General features: G+C 41.5%; 2 protein-coding genes across 2 annotated transcripts; one reads left to right on the top strand and one right to left on the bottom strand.

Annotated features, from left to right (window-relative positions):
• The first annotated feature begins 992 nt into the window (after positions 1-992).
• Positions 993-5,417, top strand: LOC139411199 (uncharacterized). The gene is made up of 4 exons (XM_071157132.1): positions 993-1,548; positions 2,120-2,183; positions 2,469-2,589; positions 4,433-5,417. The coding sequence occupies exons 1-4, from the start codon at positions 1,095-1,097 to the stop codon at positions 5,099-5,101; spliced, it is 1,308 nt and encodes a 435-aa protein (XP_071013233.1). The 5' UTR covers positions 993-1,094; the 3' UTR covers positions 5,102-5,417.
• Positions 5,418-6,165: 748 nt separating this feature from the next.
• On the bottom strand, positions 6,166-21,121 carry LOC139411200 (heat shock protein b8). Its single transcript, XM_071157133.1, has 3 exons — positions 20,363-21,121; positions 14,702-14,765; positions 6,166-7,317 (listed from the first exon to the last, which is right to left on the bottom strand). The coding sequence occupies exons 1-3, from the start codon at positions 20,748-20,750 to the stop codon at positions 7,152-7,154; spliced, it is 618 nt and encodes a 205-aa protein (XP_071013234.1). The 5' UTR covers positions 20,751-21,121; the 3' UTR covers positions 6,166-7,151.
• Between the last annotated feature and the right edge of the window lie 1,789 nt (positions 21,122-22,910).

Here is a 22,910-nt window from a genome sequence, read left to right as displayed (position 1 = left end):
GAACACACACATGCACACACACACTGCACAAAAACATTTTAGATGACACAGAACATTTCGATCCCAAATTCCCACGGGAGGCATTTCATGCTCCAAAACAAACAGCATCTCTATGAGCTGTGACTCAACTCTGAGGATACACACTGATGTCCTGTTGGAAACACACACCCTTCCTTCCTCCCTCCCTACCTTGAAGTAATCACTTATCTAACACAAATGGATAGGTCTAAGCAATGATTCTATCACATAGCGTTCACATAGCCAATCATATCAGATAAGGGATTTCTTCGGGTAAGGTAGGAAGGAAGGATGAAAGGGAGGAAGGAATATTTGAAAAGGGCCTGACTTACACACCTTTCATCATACAGCTGAGACCCTATAGAGAGAATAAAGATCACTAGAGCGTGAGAAAATTGGCCAGGTCTGTCACAGTCGGGGCTGGGCCTGGACAAGACCTCCTCCACCTCACACACACACACACACACACACACACACACACACACACACACACACACACACACACACACACACACACACACACACACACACACACACACACACAGACGTGAGATGATGGGCCGGGGCTCTCACAGCCGGGGCAGGACTATGCTCCTCCAACTCGTACAGAGTCTGGAGTCATCCAGCAGCTATTTGCCATTTCCCCCTCACAGTTATAAATACATGTAATTAGTTCTGTTTCTCTCTGCATCCCAAATGGCACTCTATTCCCTATATAGTGCACTACTTTTGACCAGAGCCCTTTTGACTAGCGCCCTAAAGTAGTGCACTATAAAGGGAATAGGGTGCCAGAGTGTATGACCCCTTCTCCCTGGCCCTGACTCTGAGGCGCACCCATCACCTCACCCTCACATTCCCCTCTCATAGGATAACCATTAGTGCTTAATAAGTGCTAAAACAGACAGTGAGGGTATATAAAGAGCCCTAGAGACTTCTCGGTCTTCACTGCACAGTGCTTCTTCTCTTCTGAAACCCCTCCTCTCCTTTGTTATAAGAATTAATCCTCCTGCAACTCTTCCTCATTAAAGACGACTTCTGCATTTCTTATTTGCTCCTCTAATATTTTTTTCTGAATCATGACCGAGCAGACCAAAGCTTACACAGCGGCCCCATCGGCACCATCACGTCCCCACAACTCCCGGGACTTATTCTGGTCTGCCCTCCGGAGCTGGTGGCAGTCCCCGAGCCCCAGTTGCCTCCTCCCCAACCAGGATTTTGGCCTGCCACCATTCCTAGAGGCCGGAGACCTCCGTGAATTTAGCTGGATAGATAACATCCATAGACGCCTGGCGGCCAGCTCCTGGCCTGGGTACATGCCCTCTCTCCCCCTCTTGGTGCCCTCCTTCCTGGTCCCGGCCTCATCCATGCACCAGCCAGGCCCCAGGCTGAGCAGGGCAGAGTCTGCAGGGTTGCAAGGGCTGTCAGAGGTCCGGGAGGAGGGGTACAAGTGGAGGATCACCCTGGACGTCAGTCACTTCTCCCCTGTAGAGATCACTCTCAGGACCCGGGAAGGCTTCCTGGAAATCGGAGGTAGGCCTACACCTGTAGTGAAGCTATTGAAATGTATACTGAAATGTATACTGAAATGTATACTGAAATGCTACTCTTTTGTTATAAAATAGATGCATACAGTGTAATGAAACTGACATTATATGCTTATTTTATAGCACAGACAAAGTATATTATAAAGTAAAGGGCTGCTGTGTTGAACAAAACGCTGCTGTTATGTTATACAACAATAGTGTGTACTGAGACTGATTTGCTTCAGTGTTGTAAAGATGTATGGAGAAGCTTCACTCTATACAATCAAACCATAAACAGTCTGGTGTTTAGACAGGATGCCCACAGGACAGAGTTTGAGTGAGTTAGTGGAACACAACAGCTCAGGGAAATTAAGAGAGTAGGACTATGGTGGCATACAGCAATCAATTTTTCCAAAATGGCACCCTACTCCCTATATAGTGCACTACCCAATGGGCCTTGGTCAAAAGTAGTGGAATACAAAGGGAACCGAGTGTCATTTGGGACACCTCCTCAGTGTTGATGTCTAGATCCTCTGTGGGTATTCATACTGCTAATATAATTTATATTTCTTCCTTAGGGAAACACGAGGAGAGACCAGACAAGCATGGCTTTATTGCTAGATGCTTTACCAGGAGATACACGTAAGTTTACACAAGAAAGCTTATTGATATTCATAATTTGAGAAATGTATTTAAGCTTCACCAGTTTGTATTATACATTTTAATGTAGCAAGAAGAGACACATCGTTTTTAGAATACAAATTTTACACTACTGTTTACACCAACATAAAGCAATACTAATGTTTATGACATTATAAATGAATGTTATGAGTACTGTACTTACAGACATGATGAATTATAAATATTATGTATTGTAATATTGTATTCATTGTATGTGTATGATAACATGATTGTGTGCTGTCCCAGGATCCCAAAAGGTATTGATCCTAAGATCATCCACTCCTCTCTGTCTGGTGATGGCATCCTGTCTGTGGAAGCTTCACTTCCTGATCCCACCATCCCTGCTGACGTCATCATTCCCATTCAGGTCAGGTGAACAACTAACTAGAGGCGAAACATGAAATTCAACTGTATATAGTACTCATTGTCTGTGTTGGACAATTCCTTGCCTTCGACACTTAAAATAAAGTACGGTATGGAATAGGAAGTCGGAAGCATAGGAGGTATATCCTAGTTTGGAGAAATAACAAAACTGTATCTCTGTGTCTGTCCATGTCCTTTTTATTGTTATCTGTCACGTACATTAGAACACAAATAGATACATGACCCTTAATCATAACCTGTATGTTTATTTTATGTTCTTTACTGCTACAGTGGGGCAAAAAAGTATTTAGTCAGCCACCAATTGTGCAAGTTCTCCCACTTAAAAAGATGAGAGAGGCCTGTAATTTTCATCATAGGTACACTTCAACTACAAAATGAGAAAAAAAATCCAGAAAATCACATTGTAGGAATTTTAATGAATTTATTTGCAAATTATGGTGGAAAATAAGTATTTGGTCACCTACAAACAAGCAAGATTTCTGGCTCTCACAGACCTGTAACTTCTTCTTTAAGAGGCTCCTCTGTCCTCCACTTGTTACCTGTCTTAATGGCACCTGTTTGAACTTGTTATCAGTATAAAAGACACCTGTCCACAACCTCAAACAGTCACACTCCTAACTCCACTATGGCCAAGACCAAAGAGCTGTCAAAGGACACCAGAAACAAAATTGTAGACCTGCACCAGGCTGGGAAGACTGAATCTGCAATAGGTAAGCAGCTTGGTTTGAAGAAATCAACTGTGGGGGCAATTATTAGGAAATGGAAGACATACAAGACCACTGATAATCTCCCTCGATCTGGGGCTCCACACAAGATCTCACCCCGCGGGGTCAAAATGATCACAAGAACGGTGAGCAAAAATCCCAGAACCACACGGGGGGACCTAGTCAATGACCTGCAGAGAGCTGGGACCAAAGTAACAAAGCCTACTATCAGTAACACACTACGCCGCCAGGGACTCAAATCCTGCAGTGCCAGACGTGTCCCCCTGCTTAAGCCAGTACATGTCCAGGCCCGTCTGAAGTTTGCTAGAGAGCATTTGGATGATCCAGAAGAAGATTGGGAGAATGTCATATGGTCAGATGAAACCAAAATATAACTTTTTGGTAAAAACTCAACTCGTCGTGTTTGGACGACAAAGAATGCTGAGTTGCATCCAAAGAACACCATACCCACTGTGAAGCATGGGGGTGGAAACATCATGCTTTGGGGCTGTTTTTCTGCAAAGGGACCAGGCTGACTGATCCGTGTAAAGGAAAGAATGAATGGGGCCATGTATCGTGAGATTTTGAGTGAAAACCTCCTTCCATCAGCCCGGGCATTGAAGATGAAACGTGGCTGGGTCTTTCAGCCTGACAATGATCCACATTATTAGTGGCCTAGCCAGTCTCCAGATCTCAACCCCATAGAAAATCTTTGTAGGGAGTTGAAAGTCCGTGTTGCAGAGCAACAGCCCCAAAACATCACTGCTCTAGAGGAGATCTGCATGGAGGAATGGGCCAAAATACCAGCAACAGTGTGTGAAAACATTGTGAAGACTTACAGAAAATGTTTGACCTCTGTCAATGCCAACAAAGGGTATATAACAAAGTATTGAGATAAACTTTTGTTATTGACCAAATACTTATTTTCCACCATAATTTGCAAATAAATTCATTAAAAATCCTACAACGTGATATCCTGGATTTTTTTTCTAATTTTGTCTGTCATAGTTGAAGTGTACCTATGAAGAAATTTACAGGCCTCTCTCATCTTTTTAAGTGGGAGAACTTGCACAATTGGTGCTGACTAAATACTTTTTTGCCGCACTGTATATGTCTCTTTAGGTGGAGAAGGAGGCCATAAGTGAAGAAGGAGAGAAGGGTGGTGCCAAGCCAGAGAGGACTACCGAGCCAGACACAGAGACCCGGGACCCCCAGCCTTCTCCATCTGCCCCTGCTGTGCCCCCTGTGTCCCTGGAGACCGCTGACTTCACCCCCACAGAACCTGGCATACTTCCACCAACTGAGGCTCTCGAGCGCTGGGATGAGTTCGCACGGGAAGTCCCTGGAGAAGAGGCTAACCCAGAGGCTCAACCAGACAGCGACATGGCAGGACCCGAGAGGCATGAGGAGGTGAGAGGAGATGCAGATGAGAGGACCCCTACTGATCCAGCTGGGGAGATGGCGAGACATCCCTCTGGGTCCGTAGATGATGAAGCCAGTGAAGAGGAAGGTCTTCCGACTTCCACAGAGCCCTTTGAGCACCTCAAGACTCCTGACAGCCCAGACACCCCAGACACAGTCACGTCTGACCAGGGGGAATACACAGACCAGGCCCATGACCATGGCGGAGAGCTCCAGCACCCGGAGGGCACAGGGGAGACGGCAGTAGAGCTCCCAAAGCCTGAGGATCCTGAGCCAGGCATGAGTCCACCAGAAGAGGTGGCTCACCACTCCCAGGAGCTGGAAACCCAAGAGCACCCTGATATGGAGCAACAGGAGTACACCAAGTAAAAAGAAAAAGAGCCATGGCCATCATTTCATCATCCCATCAGGGATTCCCTATGAATCAAATCATCCTTCCCATCGCGCCTACATTCTGCAGTCTTCCTCCTCATGATTAGACTGGTTCCAGATCTGTTGTTCTGCCCACTGCCGACAATGACCATAGGGAGTTTGCAAGACAGCACAAACAGATCTGGGACCAGGCTACTTCATCATCAGCCAGCAGCAAAAGCTTGCATAACTAAATATACCCTGACTCTGTATGTGTGTGAAGACCTACATACATACTCACACGTTGGCGCTCCAATAAACCAATGGCAAAAGAAAAAGGCTAAAGCTATGTCCAATTGTAGTGTTACATTCATTTACATTATGTTTAAGTCATGTAGCATACAATCTTTTCCAGAGCGATTTACAATCAATATTCCATATGCTTTGGTATTCCTTGTGATCATATTGACACGCTGACCTCCAAATAACCTTTTCTAGATGGTTGATTATCACATCCACACAGTAATTGTTTACCTACCATGAGTACATCGGAACATGGATTCTTTATCATGGCGTTTCATGGTTTACACATGTTTCTTGATACATATTATCTTACAGTAACTTATGTTTGTACAGCCGGGCAGCATTAAAGTCACTGCATGGTCAATCCGATGTCTGCATTGGCCTTGCAGCATTTCTGGTGATATGGCCTCTGTAGAAGTCAGGACAGTCATACTTCTTGAGCTTTGCGGACCTGCGCAGAGCTGTTAAGTAATGCTGCTGTGAAAGAAGTTGTCAAGGAAGTGAGTTTGTGTTTACACAGGACCTCTCCTGTATCAATCAATCCTTTGTCTACGTCCCAAATGGCACCCAACTTCCTTTAAAGTGCACTACTTTTTACCAGAGCCCTATGGACCATAAGTAGTGCACTATAAAAACGGATTAGAGTACCATTTGAGATGCACACTTACACTAAGCTGTTACCCGATTACTGTTGTTGGGCACTATTGGGCAGACATCTTGGATTCTGGCCCATACTGTACATGGCAGACAGAACAAAACACACAGATGTGAACACACACTGGGATTGATGGGAGGTTTTATTGCATAAACAAATACAAAGACATGAGGGAAAGGAGGAGAGAAGGAGATGAGGAAGGAGAGGGCTGAGGGAGTGGAGATGTCTAGCAAAAATGCATTCCCTTTGCACCAAGAACGAGCACAGCGTCATCATTACATGCACAAATAGAAAAATGCAGCGAACATCCGTTTTTTAAGACCTCTAGGTAGGGTAATCATGGCTCTCAAATATATGTGTCTATGGGTTGGCAATGTATTTACAGACAGTAGGCCTGCATTAGGGTAGAATACGGTTTCAACACACACGTACAGTAGGTTACACACTATAATGATGGGAATATCCCTTTCATTAAGTCTTCCCACTCAGAAATGAAGCCATATGGGATGACTTTATTTGATGATCCATTTGAATGTGCTTCTTTCAATTACACATTTAACATAATATGAAACATTCTGTCAAGTGACGTTTTCATGACAAATGGGATACGGATAGAAAACCAAGACATCACAGGATGATCCAGGCAGAATGGGCCCCAGCTGGCTTCTAGGCTGCTCAGTTTAGGATCTGGAGTCGGTTCAGTGTTGCATCTGGGACTGGATGCATACTGTACATAGCAACTCCACTGTGAGACATTTGGATTGATTTAGTTTGGGACTTTTAATTAAATCTGTGACAGATCCAAATAGCCTTCGCTGCCAAGAGATACACAAACACCATGTTATTATTATATATTTTAGTGATTGAGTGATTACTTAACACTCAAAAAGAAAATCAGAGTGCTTCTTTGGAACCATATTCAGTGCACTACTTAATAGTGAATAGGGTGCCATTTCGGACTCACCCCAACAACATAACGCAGAAGGTCTCGATGGCTTTGAACCTGTGTTAGCCCTTTCCCTACTCTGCTGGATGCTCTATTATGTCCCGAGGGGGCCCGGGGTGAGCCTGTGTCTCCCCAGGCGAGAGAGCTCGGTCCTGGGCTTCACCCTAGACCATGGTGGCCTCCTGCCTCTGGCTGGCCTCTTCCATCTCTCCCTGAGGACCTTCGTTACTGAAGAGGTAGTAGGGAGGGCTCTGCCGTGCCTCGATGATCAACACACCCTCTGGTGACAAGGAGGCGAAGACCGTCAGAGGGTCCAAGTCGATTGGAATCCTGAGAGGGAGAGAAAGAACATTTGAGAGACTTGTACATACAACTTTAAGCTTGAGGGTCTTGAAAAAGTTGGTAACTACAAAGACAGAGAGAAGAGGTGTGGAAAGGAAGGCAAAACATTGTGTACACAACTGTGCTTGGAGGTTTTAAAAACTTTGCAACCTTTTCTGAATTACCTCAGCAGTACTGCAACTACTGTTTGGTGCTAACAAATTGATTTGATTGACATCTAGTCGATACCTATAACAGCCTCCAGTTATAAACAGAGGATTTAACACCTTGGCTCCAGATTAAATTAATGTTGAAAGCAATTTTTTTTTCTTTGACCAACGCTCATTTTTCAGGTTTTCATTAAAATGTTCTGGCTGCCGTCATCATCGCAGCGCCGTGAGGGAGAAAAAAAGAAGAAGGAGAAAAAAGAGACATACTCGCTCCAGGTGCAGGATTGAGAAATGAGGGCTGATTCCAATTATTAAAAATGGCTGTCTGATGCAAAGTTTATTATCACCTGAAATTTCCATTTGCATACTTTTCTAATCAGCTCATCTCAACAGCCAGACAGACAGGTAACAGCCAATTTCCCTCTCCCTCTTCCCCCTTGGTTTTTGAACTAGTTTATGACTAAATTAGCATAAATGGCTTCCTCATAAATGTGTTTTGAGAGAGAGGGAAAGAGGGAGAGAGAAAGAGACAGGGACAGAGTGACAGAGAGAGAAATAGTTTAGAGAGAGAGTGAGATATCATTACCGCCTGTCAAAATGTTTATGAGGATTCTGGAGGATTTTATTTTATTTTATTACAATCCCCAGTAGCCGACGCCAATGGCGACAGCTAGTCTTATTGGGCTCCGACAAATAATGGAAAATACATTACACACAAAATACTTTAAAAATGTACATACATTTAAAAACATTATCAGTTACACATGTCAGTACATACATGAGATGGAAGGGAGTTCCATGCACTCATGGCTCTGTATATTACTGTACATTTCCTTGAATTTGTTCTGGAACTGGGGACTGTGAAAAGACCCCTGGTGGCATGTCTGGTGGGGTAAGTGTGTGTGTGTCAGTGCTGTGTGTACGTTGACTATGCAAACAATTTGGAATTTCCAACACAAATGTTTCTTATAAAAAGAAGAATTGATGCAGTCACAGTCTTTCCTCAACTCTTAGCCAAGAGAGCGTGGAATGCATATTATTGATATTAGCCCTCTGATTATAATGAAGAGCAAAACGTGCCACTCAGTTCTGGGCCAGCTACAGCGTATCTAGGTTATTTGTAGCACTTGGCCATATGACAGGACAATAATCAAGATAAGATACAACTAGAACCTGCTGGAATTGCTTTGTTGAGTGTGGTGTCAAAAAAGCAGAGCATCTCTTATCATGGACAGACCTCCACCATCTTTACAAACATTGAATCCATGTACAGTGACAGTTTACAATCTAAGGTAAAAACCAAGGAATGCAGTCTCCTCAACTTGCTCAAGAGTCACACCATTCATTACCAGATTCAGCTGAGGTCTAGAATTTAGGGAATGATTTGTACCAAATACAATGCTCTCAGTTTTAGAGATGTTCAGTACCAGTTTATTATCGGCTACCCATTCTAGGGTTGCAGTGATTTCACTAGCTGTGGTTGCTGACGTGTAGAGGGTTGAATCATTAGCATACATGGACACGCAGGCTTTGTTTAATGCCAGTGGCAGGTCATTGGTAAAAATAGAAAATAGTAGAGGGCTAAGCGAAAAGGATGGAGAGACGAGGCCTGTTATGATTGGACCAATATGAGATAAACAGACAAGAGATTGCTTCTGAAATTGCACCCTATTCACGGCCCATAGGGCTCTGGTCAGAAGTAGTACACTTTATAGGAAATAGGGTGCCATTTTGGACAAAACACTAATATGTTTGGACCAATATGAGATAAACAAACAGAGATTTAAAGATTACCTTGGTTGCTGGATAGGATATATCCTTGGAGTATATAGCCCAGACAGAAGCATATGGCTCTGGGTAAAGTTAGAGGTCTTGTGTTCTCTGCTATCAATTCCTAATAAATGTCAGCATGGGATTAACCTTTGCTGAGTTTTATCTGGTCTAATCTGGTTTATGACACTGTAGTAGCACATGTTCTATAATACTTCATAAGCATGATCTAAACATACATTCTCTTTCTTATTTTAAATACATTGAGTGTACGAAACAGTAAAGATGCAGTATGCAGAAATGCTCCGCCATTTCCTGGTTGCTAAAATTCTAATAGTGCGCCAAATGTCAGTTTATGTGGAAAAAACAAGCAAATATAGCGTAGAGAATCATTGTACCATCTAAATAGCTGTGAAATATATTTTCTATAGCCAAAAATATTGCATTTTAGCTGTTTAAGCTGGTGTACAAAACTGAATGTAAAAGAAAACTAAACTAAACTTGAGAAAGGGAAGCATAGAAATAGGTCACAGAACATATCTACCGCATCTTAGACTTGCTTTTAATGAGAGAGAGAGAGAGGGAGAGAGAGAGAGAGAGAGAGAGAGAGAGAGAGAGAAAGAAAGACAGACCCCAGACAGACTGGTCTCTGGACTTTGTGAAGCAGCTTGGCCATATAAGGCTCTCTGTCCGTCGCTGGAGTTTCCATATGAGCTGCCAAGTGTTCCTATGCTACGTACAAAAGAAACACATGAAAAAATCACATATGAAAAAAACATGGTTTTCAGACACGTGTGAACACACATATGTGACCCTTTAAGGAAGCTAGTTACTACTCCAGAGGAGAGGCATTTGAACATATTTAAAAATATATATATATTGGCCAGAAATGCGTTCTGGAAAATGTGAACTTTCATGTGCCTTAATAACAAATGTGTCTTCCATCTGTAAATACGAATACAATTGTTACATTATGAGCCTAGTTGGTTTAGCCACGGAAAAAGTCAGGAACCTTTCCGCTAGCCATGATTGGCTGAGATAACGTATGGGCTGGACATGCCGGGAGATGAGTTTGCATTGGTCTGCCATGTAGCACGCTTCTGTCTATAACGTGAGCTGCTCAGATTGTGTTGATTATCCTTTCAAACACTGCTTTTTTGAAAGACATAACATTAGCCATCAAAAATTACAAACGTTTTGCTACTTTTCTCAACAACATTGATGCCCTGAATTTAGCAGGCGCTATCGACAGATCAGTTGGAAAGAGTTGTGATGGGCTACTTTCTGCACATGCCACGGTCAGTGTGAACCGGAGTGACTTTACACAATACTGGCCAAACAAGATGTAGCTACAAACGGAGTTAAATTGTTCCAGTCTGCCGTAAACCGTTCATCCATGTAAGAGTCTAGCTACATTTTCATATATTATACGTTTCTAATTTAGTCAGAAGGTTATATTCATTGCAAGTTAAAGCGTACTGTTCGCTAGCTAGTGAATGATAGCTTGCTGGCTCGCTAGTTAAAGTTACGTGTATGATCTGTGTAATATTATTAGAATCAGAAAACTATATGCATTGCTTGTATTAGCCTAATGTTAGCTAGCTAGTTGGTTAGCTTTAGCTACCTGCATATTTATACTACCACTATGACAATCAGTTTAATATGAGTTGATTGTTCATTGTTTAGCTGAACAAAAAGACTCCACTTCACCAAATGATTACGAGACCCATCAAGTCAGCCAGGTGTGTCTGGGGGTGATTACAGCCATCTATTGTATTTCATGAACATGTGTACATGTCTAGACAATAGTGACCCATCCACTTAGCTGCCTGGGGGATGATAATAGCATTTCTTTCACATGACCCATCAATTTAGACAATGTGTCTGGGTAAGCGTCATCTAATAATTATCTGGACACTTTCTGTTTTTGATATCGCTACTATGCAAATATGCAAGTAACCATTTCGCTCTACCGTTTACACCTTCTGTATTCTGTATTTTATTTTATTTGAGTGTGTGTTTACCAGAGACGGTAATGTGAAGAACAACATGACCTGCACTGCAGTCAGATTAGGATATAGGCCAAGGACAATAAAATATAGATTTTTACCTGGAATCTTTCCTTATTATAGGCTACTACTTTTACAATTTTTTGTCTTAAAAACTTTGGTTGTTTACTACACTACTCACTCTGTTTAGCACATCACCTCACATGTGAATCTTTAAAGAGATGGGTTGGGGTTTTAGGCTAAAGAGGGTGTGAAGGATGCTGAATGGGTGTAGACAAAGAAGAACTCTCCAGTAGGTGTACCAAAAAGCTTCAAGGTGTAACGGTTTTCCTGTGGTGAAGGAGAGGCGGACCAAAATGCAGCGTGGTGGTTATTCATGCTTTTAATAAAGACAACTATACATGAAATAACTAACAAAACAAGAAATGTGAAAACTCAAAACAGCCCTATCTGGTGCAAACACAGAGACAGGAACAATCACCCACAAACACACAGTGAAACCCAGGCTACCTAAGTATGATTCTCAATCAGAGACAACTAATGACACCTGCCTCTGATTGAGAACCATACTAGGCCGAAACATAGAAATAACCCAAAACATAGAAAAACAAACATAGATTACCCACCCAACTCACGCCTTGACCATACTAAATAAATACAAAACAAAGGAAATACAGGTCAGAACGTGACACAAGGGCCATTTTCTCAAAAGTGGGGTGACAAGTTGATCAACTTTCAAAGCAGAATTACTTTCCCATTTCTACTTTTATCCAATGTAAAAAACACAATTGAAAAAAATTCTACATAGGACTGAATTCACGTGAAACAAATTAATTATTTAATCATTTGTTGTTGTTAAAAAATGTACGAGTCAGACACGTGGTTTTGGGACACGTGCGAAGTTTCACGTACATTTTTCGTACGTTTTTCCATTGTGAAATTTTTTTTTCCCCACATGTGACATTCCTTTTCATATGTTTATATTTCACCACTTCCAGCTCTCATCCAGAGACTGACCGGGACTGACCCTGATTACTGTAGCTTCAGAGGCAAAACAGCAGTGAGATGCAGGGTGCTATGTTGTTGAAATGAATGTGCCAAAACTTGCAACTGGAAAAAAGGCAGAGAAAGCAAAGGCCAGCGTAAGATAACCGAAGATAGGGAGAATTGCAGGAAAGAGGGAGGTGGTTTATTTAATCGTGTTATCGTTTTAAAAAATTCCTTTGTACAGCATTTGGGCTTTTTAGATGTGGTCACCCTAAATCCCCGGTGGAAACATTGCTACTGCAACATGTTAACACCATCTTTTCACATGTGAGGAGAATAACATGATTTCAAACCCACATGTGAATCTACATACCTGATTTTCACAATGTTTTTAACACTTGAAACTGCATATTTCACATGTGAAACTGCAATTCACATGTGAGGTGAAAACACATTATTCTCCTCACATGTGAAGGTGGTGGTAACATGTAAACTCTAAATGTAATACATGTGAAAATATAGTTTCCTGTGTGAAATTTAAGCTTAACATGTGAAAACAGCTATTTCACATGTGAAAATGTGATTTCACATGTGAAACTGCAAATTGGACGTGTGAAACGGCAAATTGGATGTGGGAACTGCAAATTTGACGTGTTTTTTTTTTAAAGGGCAGGGACTCAGACTCAGACCTAGAGTCCAGCCTCCAGTTCATTATCATAACCCCTCTATAGTCTCTCTACCGTCTTTACACATAACTGACAATTGCCTGTCCAAGTCTGAGGAAGCCAGAGAGCAAGGGTAAAGAGTGGCATGTCAAGGGGAAAGAGATACCACAGACATACATACTCATGTGTGGAACGTTGGAAATGAATGAAGACCCCATAATAAATCATCCCAGGCTTCAAGGCTCCAATTCACAGTCCCCTGTTTTTAGGGAGCCAAATGCAGCAAGTCTCTCTGACAAAGTCAAATCAGCTTATTACGTGACACACCCGACTGCATAATCGTGTCTGTCCGGCTGGGGATTTTATACACCTCTGGCTACATAGCTTTTTATCTCTCCCATTGATTCTGTATGGCTGGCCGAAACTGTCCAATATGCTTTTTTGGGGGGAGAGGCAGTGAAACAGGGCTTGCGGGAAGAGAGAGACAGGAGGTAAAGTGACAATGACAATCCACCCACAGCCCTGAATAACAAACCAAATAGCTTATATTAGTTAGGCAATACAGGAATGTCTCCTCTCTCTCTCCACTGAGGGTAGCCTACTGTACTCTACAGCCAGAGGATTTCTGTATTGAGGACAGTTATTTATATACCCACTATTCTATTTCTCAGTCTGTCTCTTGCTTTGGGTTTCGCTTAGCTGGAGAACGATGTGTGTGAATGTGTTTGTGTCTGTGTGTCTGTGTGTCTGTGTGTGTGTGTGTGTGTGTGTGTGTGTGTGTGTGTGTGTGTGTGTGTGTGTGTGTGTGTGTGTGTGTGCATGCGTGCGTGTGTGATCTGTGGGATATGAAGAGAGAGAGTAGTGCTGGTGCCGGTGCAGACTAGCCTACTAATTAGCCAAGAGTAAATTAATAACATTGAAGTGACGTTACCTCCACCGTGCCTGTAAGACAGTGGCTGTATCCCAAATGGCACCATATTCCCTACTTTTGACCAGGGCACATAGGGGTCTGGTCAAAAGTAGTGCAGTATGTAGGGAAAGGGTACCATTTGATAGGTAGCCAGTGCTCCCATACATGTGATTAGCACCACTGTTTGATGTTCCATTGTCCTAATTAACAGGGGCATGGCCGTATGGAAACTTCTGTCCCCTAGCTGCCTTGGGTACTGGGCCATTTAGCTGGCATTTTGATATGAGATCATATGACAGTAGATGTTTGAAATGTCTGATGGATTACCTGTGGGGAGACAGTAACTAATCCTGACTAACTAATCCTATTTATTAGGATCCCTACAAAAGCAGCAGTTACTTTTCCTGGGGTCCACATGAAATATGACACAATACATAGTACAGAACATCATTAGTCAAGGACTGAACTACATACATTTAAAATGTCACACATAGCCTACATATCAGTTCATACACACAATGTCTAGGGCTAATTCATAATACAGTGCAAATGACCATACAAGATATATCAAATGGCTGTGTCTCGTCACAGTCCCCATTGTGCAGTAAGGTGTTCCTTTATCAGTTGTGTTATTTGGTTATATTGGATCGTATCAAAATAGATGTTTGAAATATCTGATAGATTCCCTGTGGGGAGGCTAAAGGTTGTTGTTTTGCTCATCGAGGAACGAGTGACAACTTTAAAATGGGATCATATGATGTGTTTGAAATGTTTGATTACCTGTGAGATATGGACGCTACGCAAAGTAATCCTAAGGGAGTATGTGTTTATTGGTTGTTGTTGCTGTTGTTATCATTGTTGCCTGTGGCTATGGGTACTTACTGTATCTTCTTTGTGAAATTCTTTGTCACTATACCCCCTTCCTCTTGCTTCTCTTCATGTTTTCCTGTGGAAAAAAAACAACATGAAATCCAATGAGTTCAATAACCTTAAACAATAATACATTGTCAATTGGTGTAACCTCTGTTGCTTGGCCATTATCAGGTCAAGGAGGAAGATAAGACCCTGAAACTATCTCTGTTACTAGACACAGAAAACAGACCAATAGACTAAACATCACTTCATATATATATACAGTTGAAGTTGTAAGTTTACATACACTTAGGTTGGAGTCATGAAAACTCGTTTTTCAAGCACTCCACAAATTTCATGTCAACAAACTACAGTTTTGGCAAGTCGGTTAGGACATCTACTTTGTGTATGAGACAGGTCATTTTTCCAACAATTGTTTACAGGCAGTTTATTTCACTGTATCTCAATTCCAGTGGGTGAGAAGTTTACATACACTAAGTTGACTGTGCTTTTAAACAGCTTGGAAAATTCCAGAAAATTATGTCATGGTTTTAGAAGCTTCTGATAGGCTAATTGAAATCATTTCAGTCAATTGGAGGTGTACCTGTGGATGTATTTCAAGGCATACCTTCAAACTCAGTGCCTCTTTGCTTGACATCATGGGAAAATCAAAAGAAATCAGCCAAGTCCAAGAAAAATTGTAGACCTCCACAAGTCTGGTTCATCCTTGGGAGCAATTTCCAAATGCCTGAAGGTACCACGTTCATCTGTACAAACAACAGTACGCAGGTCTAAACGCCATGGGACCACGTAGCCGTCATACCGCTCAGGAAGGAGACACGTTCTGTCTCCTAGAAGCCACTGCTCCAAAACCACCATAGAATAGCCACACTACGGTTTGCAACTGCACAAGGGGACAAAGATTGTACTTTTTGGAGAAATGTCCTCTGGTCTGATGAAACAAAAATAGAACTGTTTGACCATAATGACCATCATTATGTTTGGAGAAAACACCATCCCAAGAACACCATCCCAAACATGAAGCAAGGGGGTGGTAGCATCATGTTGTGGGGGTGCTTTGCTGCAGGAGGGACTGGTGCACTTCACAAAATAGATGGCATCATGAGGCAGCAAAATTATGTGGAAATATTGAAGCAACATCTCAAGACATCAGTCAGGAAGTTAAAGCTTGGTGGAAAATGGGTCTTCCAAATGGACAATGACCCCAAGCATACTTCCAAAGTTGTGCAAAATGGCTTAAGGACAACAAAGTCAAGGTACTAGAGTGGACATCACAAAGCCCTGACCTCAATCCTATAGAAGATTTGTAGGTAGAACTGAAAAAGCTTGTGTGAGCAAGGAGGCCTACAAACCTGACTCAGTTACACCTGCTCTGTCAGGAGGAATGGGCCAAAATTCCCCCAACTTATTGTGAGAAGCTTGTGGAAGGCTACCCACAAACGTCTGACCCAAGTTAAACAATTTAAAGGCAAGGCTACCAAATACTAATTGCGTGTATGTTAACTTCTGACCCACTGGGAATGTGATGAAATAAATAAAAGCTGAAATAAATCATTCTCTCAACTATTATTCTAACATTTCACATTCTTAAAATAAAGTGGTGATCCTAACTGACCTAAAACAGGGAATTTTTACTAGGATTAAATGTCAGGAATTGTGAAAAACTGAGTTTATATTTATTTGGCTAAGGTGTATGTAAACTTCTGACTTCAACTGTATATATATATGCCCTGTCAAAGCTTTTAAAATATATTATCCGTATCGTTTTTTATGACATAATAGACAGCTTCTGATAAGTGGGTCTGGGTGTTGAAATCCAAACCCTTGCAATAATTGGCAAAAATATTTCTCAAATATTTTTCTAAAGATATTTATAGCAGTGTCATTATCTAATTTCCAGGATTGTGGACTGATGTAAACACAGAGTACATACTTAGTAGTGTCCCTGGTGTAAGGGTGGGTCATATATTCACAGAAATGGTGACGAAAGACACCATTCCATCTCCTCCCATCTTAACCCTGCTTCTTCTCAAAGTATGACCTCACCAACCCAAACACATATATTCCTGACAAACAGAGAGAGTGAGATAAAGAGATAGATCTGGAAAGCCCCAGAATGAAGGCTTCATCTTAATAAAGTTCTGTTTATGACTTCTGTCTGTGCAGCTGCTCTACATGCTAAATGTCAGTGTAGCAGCCGCTACCCTCCACCCTTCTGCTCGGTCCTGCCCAGCTATGTGCAACGCTATACTCCTGCAGTGTGAGCTCTGGTCTGGAGAGAATACAAACACAACCACAGGCTTTCTCTCAGTCTCCCAGAACCTCTCATCCTCCCTCAGTCCCTTGTGGTACAGATGTCACATTCCAAACTGCCCTGGTAACACACTCAGACCTTAATTGCAAATATACAGTAGGCTACACCCATTTATTAAACATAGTTTTTTCTGCAGCCTCAAGGACACACTGCTTTGGACAGCCTAGAAACTATGATGAGGCAAAACCTTGTTCAGCCAATGTTAGGTTAACTTTTGCTTTGTACAAACTGTGGCATGAGAGAAAGCCCGGAGAGGCCACGTCAACCCCGGCTTGAACATGCTTGTGACACGCCCACACAGGCAGACTTTTAGAACATGGTCACTGAGGCAGAGCCACGGAGAGAGGCAGCTAGCTGACTAAATGACCCAACTGGCATACCAACAATGTGTTTATAAAAAGCTTGTATAGGGCCTAGTATCTTCTCTCTGTAGCCTACACTAGCCTCTACTTCCCTCAGACCTTGCCTAGGTGCTGGTTATCCCTGGCATTATTCAGTTGTTTTTTAAATATTTAGTCTACTCTCTAAAGAAGCCATGGAGAGCTTGTAATATTGTTTACGCTCATTTGTCTATACAATCAGGACCTGGTTATACATAACAAACTCAACGATTATATGGATGCCCTGGACAGGAGGTTAATATAGCCCTTAAAATTATTAGGTTCAACAATCAGGGCAGTTCTGTTCTGTAAATCAGTTAAGGGCATGGTAACACAACAAACTCAAACATTACTGGTATATGAATTGGCTAAATACTGAAAGGATGTAGTTAGCCATCAATGGGCAGAAATTGAATAATACTTCCAGAACCTGGCTGTTTCATGTTTTTGGTTCCTAGAATCAGGGCATGGTAGTACAACAAGCTTATGATTTAATAAATACTGAAGGGTCTAGTCAGCTATCACCAGGCAGAATAATAGTTCCAGAACATTCTCTCTCCAGTGTTAAACACTAACAGTAGTGTGTTGCTTATCTTCTTGTGGACAGATACTGTTGTCATGGGCCTTCCTCACTTAAATCTATATCTGGCGCATTGGTGAGTGATTCTGAAGGAATCTAAACAGGTGCTGAGCCTTGATGAACTGGTCTAGCAATCTGCAAGTCATGGGTCCTACTGCCCATACTGTAGAGCAGGATATCATAACATCCCTTGATATGAGCTGGCTATGTGAATAACTTATGTAAATATTTAAAATATGAATATAACTATTTTGTCAATAATGTCTATTGTGTTACTTTATCTATTGTGGTACTTTACCCAGCTAGAACACAACATTCTGATAATCATATGTTTATAAGAGTTGGTGAAAGCATGGTTTTCCTCTGGTAATTTTGCATGCAACCTTCCCACAACTTTCTGGGAATGGTGCAGGATAATTGCTTGGCTTTGGAACATTCTTAGCACATTTAAGGAACTTGACAAAAATGTTTTATTTTCTTGGTACTGCATTTCAATAGTTTAACAGAACGTTTCATAAAACTTCAAACATGGTTACATTGTATTTAAATGTGGGCAATGTTCTTGGAATGTTTTCCAACTGGTTTGACATTGGGAATGTTCTCAAATAGTTCAGAGAACATTAAGAAACAACATTCTTCTGTGTGAATTTCAGTACTTCAGCATAACTTTTCCTACAGGTTTCCTCATTGTTCCATTTAAAGTCATGTTCTCAAATTGTTCCGAGAACGTTAAGAAACAATGTTGTTCTGTGGGAATTTCAGAAATGTAAAAACATACATTAAGTTCTCAAAATGTGAAGAAAATGTTCCATAAAAACCAGAAGAAAATGTTGGTAGCGTTCAGAGAACATTCTAAAAAATATTATTTAAAAACCTATACATTCCGTTCAGCATCAACAAAACTCATCAACAAAACTGTCTCCTCTGTCTTGTTAAGTGTGCTCAGGTGTGTTGGCCGCACCCACTAATTAGCCACACCTGATCTTAATGAGTGCTTGTTTCCTTTGAAATGGAGTCTGTTTGAATAGACAAAAAATAACATTGTATGCATAAAAAAACATGGCATGCTAGCTCTATCCTGATGGCACAGTGGACTAACTCCGTGGTTGCTGTCCAAACACTTCAAAAACACACCCTATCCCCTCAGCCCTCAAATTAAGTGGACACTTCTGATGACGTGTCATGACGTCTGACAAGTATACACTTGCAAGTGGCGAGGGAGGAAGGAATGATTTTTAAATTGACCACCCTTGGCCGGAAATTCGTCACTCATTCATCCTGCGATGATTGTGTTTTCAGCCACGGGTAGCTTGTAGGTGTTTTATATGCGCTACAATCAATTATGAGTGCATGTTTACTTATTAAATATATAGTTATTAATATACACCTACTGTATGATAGCTAGCACATTAATTGGCTAACTTACGTTAGCCTGCCTAGCTGGAACTTCTGAAGAAGGAAAATGTTTTATTTCTACAATTTCCAAAAGATAACCAAATAAAAACATATTTAACATACACTAAGAGACATATATGAGACGTTTATGTGCCATCGTGTGCATTAGTAGCACTATTTCTAAATGATTTGCATTCGTTTTTACTTACACGTGTATGTTGACTTCTCCATTGATGTATTTTTTAAGTTTTTGCCGACTTTTCTTAGCAGATGTACAATCGTCACAAATTTAATTATGGGGAGTTTCATGCCCGGAGTGAACATAATTGTACACTCGCAAAACCGACTAAAAACAAGGGCTGAGGGACTTACGCTGCAAACTTCCCTTGCTTGGCTAATAATTTGGACCGCCCACCCAGATGACAACGGGGATTCCCCCAAGGGCATAAGGCAAGTAAGTGTAAGTGGACGAGTGTGTGTCTTAACTGTTTGGACCGCATTCCATGGATAGAGAACAGAAGATTATAGTGTGTCACAATAAAAAAATTATGTATTTGCATTCATTTCCATGTGTCCTATCTCTGCTTGGAGTTCACAAAAGTTTACACAAAATAAGCTAGCAGTGTTATTGAGTGGATTTTTTTTACAAAGTTATTAAAAAACCTCCAAATAACCTATAATTTCTGTTCTCAGAGCATTTATAAACCCTCCCAGGAAAATTTTCAAGGAACCAGAGTAAAACGTTCTCAGAACCGTAGAACAAATGTTAACTTGGTCAGGAAAGTATGGCTTCTTTCCCACAACCAATGTGAAACCAAAAACACATGTTTCCACAATTTCACAAAAACTAAATGTGCTAGCTGGGTACAACTTAAAACGAAAATAACATTGTTAGTGTTTCTTATTTATCCTCCAAGCAATTCTGGCGGTATTAGTTGGATTAGTTTCGATTTATAAAGGCGATATTAGTCACTTTTGCAAGGTTTCGAAGATTTCCTCACCTGACACTTCTACAAACCCATCTTTGGTTTTGACATTAAGTTCCTCTGGGTTAAAGCTGTGGACGTTCACACACACTTTCCAGGGCTCTCCCGGTGTTTGGGTCGGAGAGCTGCGGGGGGACTCGCTGTATCTCGTGCAATACACCGGCGTCTGCCCAGTCGTTGGCTGAAACCCAGTGCGCAGAGTGCCAGTAAACGGTGCGGAAAGCCGCGTGCTGAGCCGGCTAGGCCGAGCCCAGCCGGGCCAGTCCATTGACAAGTCTTCGGGGAAAGGGGACATCCCAAAGTCATCGTCCATAAATCGGGAGGCGATTGACGGACTCTCTCTGAACGGATCTCGGGGGACCCTCTGCCTACTTCCAAGAGTGTAGAAGTCTCCTTCTGCCATGTTTACCGGTCGTTGTCCCAAAGAAGAAAAGTAAGAAAAAATGTTTACCCTTTCCAAGTTTACTCTCCCCAAGCTGACACCTTTTATATATATTGAGTATTCTATGAGAGAGAAAAAGTTGTTAATTTGATAATTTCCCGTGTTGGGCTCATGACAGTTACGGATTGGATCATCAAAATAACGGTTTCAACCCAAGGACATTGATTTATAACGACCCCTCCAGTTAGTATACTAGAAGTTTAATACCCTCTATGAGTTGAACTGACATTATACCGATTGGTCAACCGTTTTATATGGCTTCTCCCTGGCGGTGAATGTGCACAGTAGTGCCTCTGGGCGCAACCGGTCGCGACGCAACAGTTGACCACAGAAGACCCTCCCTCTCCGTCCAAGTTTAGCCATTAGCTGGTGTGTTACTAGTCCAACAAATTCTTGTCTGTTGAAATGATCGCTCCCCGGTGACTCATCTTTTTAATAGAAAATAACGCATGGCTTCAAGCGTGCCCGAGGGGGAGAGACGAAGGGAGGGAAAGGGAGGGAAAGGGGGAGAAGCGGAGGAGAGCAAGGGGAAAACACGCTGATGCCACCATACGGATAAAACTAATTGCTGATGAGTCAAATTCGTCAGTATGTAAACGACATGTATTTGCGGTATCTTTGTATCTGGCCCAACAGTAAAGAAACAGTAAGCAACTACTATCGTCCTACATTATAGTTAAGCTTTTTTTGTATAGGTATTGAAACAATTAAGATGGCAAGTAAACCCTGTAGGCTATGAATGAAATACAATTTTATTTAGGATTTTACATGGATTTTACAGACTTACAAGATAGAGGGAAGGGGAGGCATAAGGGTTTATTTAAGGATTCAAAGGAAGGACAATTACAATTTCAGCTGACACATTACAACAAGTCAAGCTCACACTGACACCAGCGGGAAAACGCATCCTGTCTCTCAGTCTTGCAATATTGTTCTTTCACATGGAAAATTAAAGAATGAATGCACATTATTTAACACTAAAATCAGAGAGCTTACAGATGAGTTGACAACAATGAGGCAAAGTATTTACAGTAGGAGAGAAACCATACCGTACCAGTGCATCATTTTGCATTGATCATTTGATTGACTGTTCCACAAATTCTGAATGAATTATGCCACATCCCTCATATAATGAATCTATACAGCGCAGATGCATATTTACACCACAGTAATAATTCATATTCATTTGTACAGTGTACATACTGTACATCATGGAATGGTATATCAGGGCCAAAAGGGAGAGTGGTTCACCTCAAAATAGTGCTCAGCAAATAGTGTTGTTGTTTTTTTAGGTCAGTTCAGTTTTTGAAAAATAATCATGTTTTTGTTTTTGTACAATAAATGCATTATGTGGGTTCAATGCTGTAACACAGAATAAAACAATTGATGGTAGTGACTGCCCATTACTATCCTTTATTGGGCTCTAGCCATCATTTATTCACATTACTTTACTTAAATCAAATATTTTGCTTGTGTAAATTACATATTTGTTTTTAGCACACTTTTAGAAAAAAAGGTGCTATCTAGAACCTTAAAGGGTTATTTGGCTGTCCTCATAGGAGAACCCTTTGAGGAACCTTTTTTGGTTCCAGGTAGAACTCTTTTGGGTTCCATGTAGAACCCTTTGCACACTACCTGGAACCCAAAAGCATTCAACCTGGAACCAAAAAGGATTCTACCTGGAAAAAGGGTTCTCGTATGGGGACAACCAAACAGCCCTTTTGGAACCCCTTTTTCTAAGATTGTATGATGATGTCTCTATCCCTCTCTTGTCTCGCTATAACTCTGCTCTTTCTCGCTGGGTCGGTCTGCCGGCCCCACAGTCTTGCCCGGCAAGAACCAATGATAACAGGCAGCTGTAAGCGCAATGGATTCTGGTCTTAACTATGAGTTTGACACATTGTGATAGAGGACTCATCTTTGTATCTATGGTATTATAGTCTTTGTGACAGCATGGGCAGCGCCATTGAGGCAATCTCTATTTTGAAGTAGTCAATTTTCTTATTCAAATTCAAATTCAAGCTGCTTTATTGGCATGAAAAACATTGTGTCAATATTGCCAAAGCAACAATGTACATTGTAACAAAAATACATTGTATTCACGATTGGCTGAACCCTCCT

Source organism: Oncorhynchus clarkii, chromosome 6 (assembly GCF_045791955.1).
Source record: "Oncorhynchus clarkii lewisi isolate Uvic-CL-2024 chromosome 6, UVic_Ocla_1.0, whole genome shotgun sequence".
Classification (NCBI taxonomy): Eukaryota; Metazoa; Chordata; class Actinopteri; order Salmoniformes; family Salmonidae; genus Oncorhynchus; species Oncorhynchus clarkii.
This window is presented reverse-complemented; position numbering and strand designations above follow the sequence as displayed.